Genomic DNA, 9976 nt, shown 5'->3' on the forward strand with positions numbered 1-9976 from the left:
TAGTGATCGGATTTTTTGAGTTGAGTCGTTCCCAGTTGTTGGCGGGTTTCTTTCACGTGGTTAGCTCCTTGTGTCCTGTGCAGGGCGGTGTGTCTTGTGTCGTGTTGGGGCGCTCTAAGGTAACGTGACGTTACATTTTAGGGACTGTCCGAGTTGATTTGACCGAGTTGACTTGTGTGGTTTGAGCGCGAAGAGTTTGATCGTCTTTTGGGACTTGCTTCATACGTCTTCTACCAGGTCATTGTATTGTGAGTGTTCTTGCTTGTTCGACGCGTTGCTTGTGCCTGAACTGCATCTTTCGAGCTCTTCAATGCCACGTGTTGCTGTGTGTTACGCGATTGTAGCCTGGTGTGTCCAGACAAATTTTTAGTTGTTCTTTACAACCTGAGGAGCAGGGCAAGCGTAGTCCACGTTAACATGGAACGAGAAGTTCTTGAATTGAAAGAGCTACTGGAAACCTGCCGTTCTGAGTTGGAGTCTATTTTCCGTCAGTTGGAGGAGGCCAACGGACGTGTTGAAGAGTCAGCAGCCCGTGTCAGGTGTAGTAACGAAATAGCAGGGAATTCAAGGTTACACCATGGTTACCGTGCTTTGAGAACATAGGAATTGCAAGGAAAAGCAAGGTAAACCATGATTACCGTGCTTTCAAGGCATGGTAAGAACTGGGCATTCATGGTCACCCTAGATTCCATGCTTTCATGGCAAGGTAAAATTTATGGTAAACAGGGTATGATGCCAACCTTACTGTCTATGCTTTCATGGCAGGATAGAAATCATGATAGTTTTGCTCAAGCCACATATTGTATGCTCTTCCATAGCAATATGTAATAATTATATGATACACAAATTTAAAGAATTTTACTCATATCCTACTTTATGGCATCATCATGATTATCATCATCATCATTATCATCTTCCGACATCATATATTATTATAAAACACAAACAAACAATATCATCAGCGTAATCTCTCGTACATGTAGAGTAGTCTGCGTGATTCCCATTATTATTGTAACATGCATCCAAGTCATATTAACAAACTCGTTATAATTATTTGTGATTCCGTGTGACTCCCTGTCGTTTCGTGTAATTTGGCCATCGCTCCCGTGACTCGATCCCTGTAATATATCCAAAAAGTTTTGTAGGAGTTTGGTCTCCCTATTACGAAGTTGTGGGGGCAATGTCTGCTTGTCTTGATAAAGACGATTTTGTCGTGAACGTCTTCTGAACTGACAATTCTAGGCATAGAGAAAACGAAACAAGTAAGTCTTACATAATTGGTAGTCTCATTACAGACATTCTCATTTAATCACGTACACATGCATGCTGATAATGCACACTTGAACACATGCATGCACGAACGTAAAACACATATTGTGTCACCTCTGACTGGCTTCGCTATTTTTGCAGACAGCTAACAGCATCGGATATCTGTCTTCTTGGGGAAGCTCTCTCTTCACAATTGTTAGCATCTCCACAACTGCGTACAGCTTGTTCTTGCTGACATCAACAAACCACCTCTGCACTATGGCGCACATATTTGTTTCAAGAGAAACAACGGTCGGATCACTTCGCTGAAAAGCTTGGTAAGTTCTAGCAAAGAAGGCGGTATTCCGGCGTTGAATCCTAGAACACTCACGTAGATTTTCCCATGAAACGCCTAACTCTCTAGCTAAAGCTAGCACTGTGTCTTCTTTGTCAATTTCATTAACAGGTCCGAGCGTTCTAAACCTGATTGAAATATCGTAAGCTAGCTTGTACATCAACACCACGGAGCCTTAGTTAAGTTAATATAAGTTCTCACGTTGAGTACTCTGAAGAGAATGGTAAACTTCTGGTGGCAGATTTGCCGGAGGTAGATGTTTTTGGACTGAAACTCATTTCACTTGCTTTTGCATAGGACAACATCCGTGCAATCTGTTTCAATAATAAAATCAAATAAAATAGAACAAACAATTGCAAGCATTCTTTCACATTATACCTGGCAGATGACATTGCCCGTGCCATGGGCCAACTTTTTGATACATCCATTCATGTCTTCAAACGAGAAGCAAGAATGAGTCCAAAGAGGCCCCCAATTTCTCACCTGTTGTGAAAGGTGTCTAAGATTATGAAAATTTAAACCCCAGATGTTAACACCTTTAAAATTATAAAAAACTTTAATTATTAAAGACAAATTGAGTAAACATTTGTTGAAATATCATATAATGGCTCTAGTTGCTCACAAAAGGCCTGTAAGACAGTTTCTGCTCTCTTAATAGCGTCTTCAGATAATTTTGCACTAAGATAAAAATTCCCTCGTCAACAAGGCAAAGTGATTCAAGTAGCAACTGGGCAAAATTCCCCAGAGACAGGGAATACCGTAAACAAAAGCCAAGATCTGAACTCTGACGCTGCAAGACGAAGATTATACTTCAACGCATGTCTAGCCACTTTGTATCTATGTATATATGCAGACCTTTCCAGCGTCCTAACCACTGTAGACCTCGAGGCACTCTCTTCACATAGTCGGCTTAATGTTACAAAGGCATTGGTCTATCAGCTCTCTCTAGAAACGAAAGATAACTTTCTAAATTTATGTCAATCGAGACATGAGTAAAAACAAATAGAACACTTGCCACCTTATTTCCAATATAAAATCATTCTCCTTTGTGCTCGTTATCAATCCAACGGTGCAACAGCGTTTTTATGACTCCTAACAGAATATCGTGCATGTAGTCGATGACAGTGCCTCTCACTGGTTGGTTGAATTGACGGGCTAAATAAGTAGCAGTCTGGTGTTATATCTTTAATTAAAATTTCTTTGTAGCTGGCCAGATCTAACCGAGCACGTTCAACTGCTCCGTATCAATGTGGACTAATGGTGTCAGAAAGAATGGACCCGGATTCACCTACAGCTGCAGACTTGGAACAGCATTGGTTAGCTGAAGTCTTGACTTAAGAAATGTTCGCGATTGATTGTGTTTTTGATTTATTTCTACGTAACTGCAGCGAGCCTGAGAAAGATTCAGAAGAGATCAATATTGAAAGCATCACGCATGACTGCGCTCAGGTATAGGCGTATACTCTCGTGTACAATATCATTAGGAAACTAAATTTGTCAGTTGGATTAGCTAGACATGCAAGATTGCCTTTTACTAATTAATATGGCATAGTTATGTTATAATTAGATTAACTTGATTGAGGCCATAAGCTAATTATTTACTGTTGTTTTGACAGCAAGATCAACCCTCTCAATTAAATTTACGAGAACGAGCACAACGGCTGGAAGACAATGTGAGAAAGATGGTAGATAACTTGAAAAAGGTAAGATTCAATTGCTGCTCACTGCTTTAATTAAGAGAACACCCTGCGTGCAAATTGTTGTACGTGTTGCATGATAAACTCTAGATAAACAATTAATTACGTCACAAAACATTTTTTTCAATTACTAAATCAACACTTATTCTTTTAGATCATTAATAGAAGAACTAGAAATGAAGAATTAGGGAGTGACAATGTAAGTCTTCTCAATTAAACTTCATCCTGTCTTTAATTTACTACTATTAAGTTAAATAATGTGTTAATTGTTTTAGGAGAATGACGATGGCAACAATATAGACATGGTTTGTGGTTTTTCGTCATTGTTAACAGAAATTCAGAGATTTCATGATTGATGTCTTTCTAGCCTTTGTTGAAAAGAAAATGCAGAGCTGCATCATCCGCTTCCGTCACTGTGAGAGAGTTAGCTGCAATTGTCTTTACAAAAGACGAATTAATTAGCAGCAGTGTACGTGGTCTGAAAACCCACAAAGGTAAACAAGCAAAGCCTTGCCTGCCACCAAAGAAGCTTGAAAAATTACACAGTGAGAACTTATATAGACATGCAGTATGAGTACAGTTTACAAAAAAAGCTACTTTTTGAATAATATATTCTCCATGCATGGCACGTACACCCTTTATAGCGAACTAAATTGCTTGTAAGTTTTCAGTCTGGAATTCATGCAGCTAGAATAGTCAACATGTGTACGTACAATTGAAACAACACTCCATATAACAGTATCATCGCTTAATGACTATAAGTTCCATGCTCTCATAATAATATAATTCGTTTAAAGTCATTATATGCAAGCAACAAGGAAGTCTAGTCTCAGCAAGATTATTAACACACACGTACAAGTACACTACGCCTAAATTAATTACAATAGCAAGTCAGTTGATAGAGACTACCTGTGCACTGTATACCGCATGCTCATGGTAGCATTCAATAATCGAGTCACAAAAAGTAAAAATACAATTTAATAAGTTTGTGTTGCTATATTGTGCAATGTGGCTAAATGCAGAAGCTGATCTTGGTTTGTGTGCCTAGTCATTATCAAGAAGTACCATGACATTTCCAGTGGAAAGATCAACCAAATCCTGGGAGACAAAATGAAGTATTTGAGAGTACATGGCAACCAATGACATTGCATGAATGCGTATTATAGCTAGAAGAGTATGTTGAGATGTTAATTGTGCAATACAGAGATTTCCAATCACCATTTCTTGTGCCAAATACAATTCCCGCGTGTGAACAAATGTCTGATCCATATGAACAGCTATACTGCCCCTAGTTTTAGCACCACAGTTATTTCCATGGATCCATGGAAGCAAGAAATAATTCCATGGAAATGTACCATACTTGCACAGAAATAATAACGCTGATTACAATGGAAAATTTCTCCCCTGCTTTTAGGGTAACCATGGTAAAAATATCATGCTTCCATGAAAATTAGCCATGAAATTTCCATGGAAATTCCATGGAATTCCTTGCTTTGTCTGGCACGGGAGTACTAGCATGAGTTGGAGGAGTAATTGAGGGAGGAGAAGCGTTAAGGTCGTCTCCGGGTGCTCGAGGCCAATAAAGAAGTGCGAGACAGTGCTGAAACCACCATAGATAAATTACGTATCGAACGAGATAGGCTGATAATGTTGAGTTTCAGCAACAACTAGAAGAGAAAGATACACAAATTGCTGCTTTGCGTCAGCAACAAGAAGAGCTGACGCACGACCCACAAAGTGTGGCAGCAGCAGTACAGGTAGACTAAACTTGGAAGAAGTTCAGGAGACAGATCATTCTGGGTCGAATGAAGGGGTGTTGTCTCACCGAGCAGACAGCAAGACACCTTGTTATCTCTGTTGTCCATTACCTCTACTTTCAGCTTCCCACGCTTCAAAAAGGTTTCTGGAGACAAGATGGATGATGATGAGGCAGTTGGCCAGTTTCTTGGTGTTGGAATGTTTCATGAGTACAGTAATTAGGATAGGTTGCGGTGACTACTGTAGGCGGTACTAATTAGCTACCACAGAACATAAGGTGTACCCGCATTGGTGTTTAGTCACTTCTCCGACTACTACTTCTGTGTATTGCTTCGGGTATTGTGGGTTGCTAGTAATACCACCTTACAACTTAAGTTCTACTGCGTGTCTTGAAAAACCACACAGGTTTGTCAAGGTTTGCCAAAGCTGACATGGTGGTATGTGTGTGGTTCGATAGGAGGTAAGTCCTACTCATGTCAGCTGTTGGTGCTTGTAACTGTATGGTAGTATTTCTGTGCAGATACGTTCACATGCTCTTGACATTCTATATCGCTGAGTTGGGGAATGGGTCACTGCCAAAATGCGTCAGAAAAGATGGCAGGAAGAAAGTTGATATTCACTGTCCACCAATGCTGCCGGACAGTAGCGTAGCTCAAGAGGTTTCCAGGGGGTCTGGAAACCCCCCAAGCAACAGCCGTCTAATATCAACTCATTGTCTTACGTCACACCTTCTCCCGTACAGTTTTTGATATAGATTCGGCAGTGATTCCTGTGGTGTACTGTACACCCTACATACGCTCCGTGACCGGCAGGGACGTCAAGGCACGCCTAACGCGCGCTAGTGTTCCAACTTTGCACGTGGCGGGCACCTTTCCTAGTCTCCTGACACGTGAAGAGAGGGAATTTCCGAAAGTGACTGTGGACAATGAAGAGGCGTTCTAAAGACCAACTGACCATCAGTGCTCTCTTTGAAGCTGCTAGAAAGAGATCTCGAGGCGGGGACCCCACTCAAGAGAGTGTAGATTCTGAGCGGGCATCGTCGCATTCCATCAATTTGGAACTGAACCCAATGACAAGTGAAGCATATGAAACTGCAGACCTCAGTATAGAAGTCACTGGATCTGGTGGCAGCGGGGATCATGTAAGCGATCGTGTTGAAGTGCTTGCATTTGTCAATGGGGATGAACGTGATCCTGCTGAAGCCTGCAGAGCGATTAGTGAGTGTACTGCAGTCGGCGGCTGTACAGTAATAAATAGTGTATCGTATGATGTCGTAGGAAACGATGTTGGAGAACTGGTAGATCCAAACAAACTGCAGGATGATACAAAGCTCTCCTTGCTGTTGGGTCATTTTGTTCCAGACAGCCACTTTCCGTTTCCTCCTCGGCAAGAGAAGAAGAGTGGGCGAGATACCAAGCGCTATTTTCAATTACAATGGCTTGAAAAGTATAACTGGCTAGTTTATTCTCCAAGCCAAAATGGTGGATATTGTCTACCTTGTGCACTTTTCAGCACTGATCAATCAACAGGCCAGCTCTGCAAACAAGCAATGGTAAAGTTCACCAAAGCGTCTGAGACCCTTAGAAAGCATGACCAACAGGAATGTCATAAGGTCTGCTGTACCAGGGCCAGCCATTTCATTGCAACCAGGAGACATGGTCAGGCAAATATTCTTCAGCTTGTCGTAGACCAAGGGAGTAAGCAAAAACAAGAAAATATAGCCAAGCTTTGTGCCTTGATCAAGACTGTAGAGTTTTGTGGACGCCAGAACATGTCTTTGCGTGGCCACAGAGAGAAAGGATTTACTTGGGACCCCAACGAACAGTTAGCATGTAATCCTGGAAACTTTCTAGCTCTATTGCGTTTTCGTGTGGACGCAGGTGATGAACACTTGTTGAGGGACTTCCATATGTCTCAGTCTGCTCGAGGACTACGTGCGTCTTACCTGAGCCCAACAATACAGAACGAGTTGATTGAGTGCTGTGGGAAGGTTATACAAGAAGACATATTGAGAGATGTCAGAAAAGCACCATTTTTCTCAGTGTGTGCAGACGAATCTGCTGATGCCAGCAACCAAGAACAGTTGCCCCTGGTTCTTCGTTTCGTCGATGAGTCTGGACTCATTCGTGAAGAGTTGGCTGAATTTCTCTGTTGCTCTGATGGCACCACCGGGCTAGCTTTAGCTAATCTGCTACTGACCACAATGACGGAAATGGGCTTGCAGCCAAAAGAGAAGCTTCGTGGACAAGGCTACGACGGTGCAGGGAATATGGCTGGACCTTTGCAGGGTTGTGCAAGCAGAGTAACTGCAGAATGCCCAAAAGCGCTGTACCTCCATTGCAGTGCACATTGTCTCAACCTGTGTATAATAAGGCTAAGCAAACTGCCTTTCATCCAGTCTATGTGGTCATCATTGTTAGACGTCAACATCTTTTTCAAATATTCACCAAAGCGTGCTCATGCTATGGCTGAGATAGTTCATGAATGGCGTCAAGGAGAGGGTGGCGACTCAAAGAAAAAGTTGGTTGATTTGTGCAAAACAAGGTGGGTAGCGCGACATGAAGCCCTTGTCGTGTTTGCTGAGCTTTATCCAGCTGTTTTAACGACGTTGGAGACAATCAGCAGAAACAGGGGTGGAACAGTTACATGGAACGCTACTAGCTCCTCCTCTGCTACATCTCTCCACAATAACCTAACCCAGTTCCGATTTCTTGCAACATTTGTGATAACATCAAAATTGATGGCTGCAATTCAAAGCCTAACATCAAGTCTCCAAGAGAAAGCCACAGATGTTGCAAAGGCTTACAAACACGTCGCTAGAGTCATCTCCGTTCTTCAAGATATGCGGGACAACATCAACGACAGGCATGGTGAATGGTGGACAGACGTTCAGGCTTTGTGTCTGAAGACTGGAGTGCAAGAGAGTCTCCCAAGATATTGCAGTAGGCAGACGTACCGTGGGAACATTCCAGCGCAAACGCCAGTTGACTACTATCGCCTGAACGTGAGTATACCGCTACTAGATGACATTATTTCGCAAATGAATATCCGGTTTGGAAACCTTCAACAACTAGCTATGAAAGGAATGTCATTTATGCCGACGATTTTGCTACGTGATGCTTCAGCCAAAGCAGATATTCTTGAATTTGGAAAGGCATATCAAAGTGATTTTCCTACTGCGAGTCCGAACTTGGATGCGCTGTCTGCAGAAATTGACTTGTGGATTGCCATACTGAAATCACTGCCCATTTCAGAGCACCCCGCTACTGTAGCAGAAGCGTTGCGTTTGGCAATGGGTAATCCACTAATTCCAACTGTGTCGAGGCTATTGCGCCTTGTCTGCACCTGGCCTGTGACGTCCTGTGAGTGCGAGCGGTCTATAAGTGCTCTCAATCGCGTCAAGACATCTCTCCGGGCATCCATGTCGCAGATCCGATTCAACGGACTTGTCATGCTGCATGTCCATTACAACAGGAAGTTGTCACACTTGGACGTGATCCGCTTATTTTCTGCCAGGAACCCGAGAAAGATTATTCTCCCAAACTTTGGAGAGCCATACTCAGACAGTGAACTAGCTAACACTTTTGTACTGGATACTGATTCACCAGAAGACACGTGGGACACTGAGCTAGACAGCTAAATGACTTAGTTTACAATTTTGAAGTTGTGTGAAACGTTTATGCTATTATCATATTCACTACAGATATCAAGCTCGTAAGATTTGGAAACCCCTCTGGAAACCCTTGAGCTACGCCCCTGCCGGACTACGTCAAAAACATGATTAAGTTGAACGTGGCGACGAAATGATATCATTGTACAATGCTGGTTGCAAGAGTGTCAAAGTATGTTGTCTGCTTCCGTCGCTAAGAAGCTGTTGACACTCTATCACAGGGATGGAAGACGATACAGTGGTATCTATTAGAATGTGTCATACTAAATGCTCTTATAGTAGGAGAGTTTGATGAGATATCTGTGTACTGGTCGGAAGAAGGATGACTTAGCATTTAGAAAGACTTGGCGCACTCTCTAATAGATGGCTTCAGTAGCCGCAAGGAAGTTCCAGAAAGGAACCTCCAGATCGACCGACTGAATCCCCTCCTGCTTCACTTGCCTCGATTTGTGCTGCAGGCAAGGGATTGTGTTCTTTGCACAAGTAGGGGGAACGACATCATTCCCGCATTCAATGCACATCGTGTGAGCGTCATTTGTCTGTGGCTCGTGCCTGCAATTGATTCGAGGAATTCCTTTCCAAGAAACTCGTAGGTATTTAGAACCAATTATGGCAAATATACTAAGTGCTAACGTGGTACAATTTAGGTGGTGTAAGATGTCATCTGGTGTGTGTATCAGTATCGTTACAAATTTTTAGGGCATTATGTGTTTCGACTTCCAAGTGGTCTGCCCTGGGAAATGCTAACAAGAGCACAGCGTCTGCGTATATGTTTTTTGTGTTTGTGTGTGTCATCCAAATGTTTTCAGCATATTAACCCAATTATATTGATCATAGTATTTGCTATGTAATAGTTTTAATAATATTCTTGATGTTTGCGTATAACAAAATATTGAAGTTGTTGTTATGGAAACAAGATAGTGATAGATTCAGAATTTATCACTGAGCACGGCAATATATGGCGTTAGTTGGTTTGCGCATACGGGGATTTTATGAGTATATATTCACAGTCAAAAGCAGACGAGATCTAGACTCGCCATTCAAAGTCGACATGGAAGTAGGCACATGCTTCTGTATTCGAGGAAGTAACGGCTCACCGTGTTCTCTCAGTTAGCAGCTGCCTTGCACTTTTTCGAAAGCTTTCCTGAATTCCATTCCAACTCTACACCCATACTTTCCCAGACTGTTACCTTTCATAGCTCTAGGAAACAATCAAACATGGATTATAATTTCTATGCCTCAGTATCC

General features: G+C 42.2%; 2 protein-coding genes across 2 annotated transcripts; one reads left to right on the forward strand and one right to left on the reverse strand.

Annotated features, from left to right (window-relative positions):
- Positions 1 to 867: 867 nt before the first annotated feature.
- LOC134186869 (uncharacterized) lies at positions 868 to 2731 on the reverse strand. The gene is made up of 8 exons (XM_062654944.1): positions 2622 to 2731; positions 2459 to 2548; positions 2226 to 2393; positions 1982 to 2086; positions 1805 to 1917; positions 1384 to 1731; positions 1205 to 1238; positions 868 to 1118 (listed from the first exon to the last, which is right to left on the reverse strand). Exons 4-8 carry the CDS (start codon positions 2033 to 2035, stop codon positions 933 to 935), a joined length of 735 nt encoding a protein of 244 aa, XP_062510928.1. The 5' UTR covers positions 2036 to 2086; positions 2226 to 2393; positions 2459 to 2548; positions 2622 to 2731; the 3' UTR covers positions 868 to 932.
- A 2986-nt stretch (positions 2732 to 5717) lies between these two features.
- Positions 5718 to 8800, forward strand: LOC134187107 (52 kDa repressor of the inhibitor of the protein kinase-like). Its single transcript, XM_062655224.1, has 2 exons — positions 5718 to 6275; positions 6336 to 8800. Exons 1-2 carry the CDS (start codon positions 5984 to 5986, stop codon positions 8696 to 8698), a joined length of 2655 nt encoding a protein of 884 aa, XP_062511208.1. The 5' UTR covers positions 5718 to 5983; the 3' UTR covers positions 8699 to 8800.
- The last annotated feature ends 1176 nt before the right edge of the window (positions 8801 to 9976 follow it).

Source organism: Corticium candelabrum, chromosome 11 (assembly GCF_963422355.1).
Source record: "Corticium candelabrum chromosome 11, ooCorCand1.1, whole genome shotgun sequence".
NCBI lineage: Eukaryota > Metazoa > Porifera > Homoscleromorpha > Homosclerophorida > Plakinidae > Corticium > Corticium candelabrum.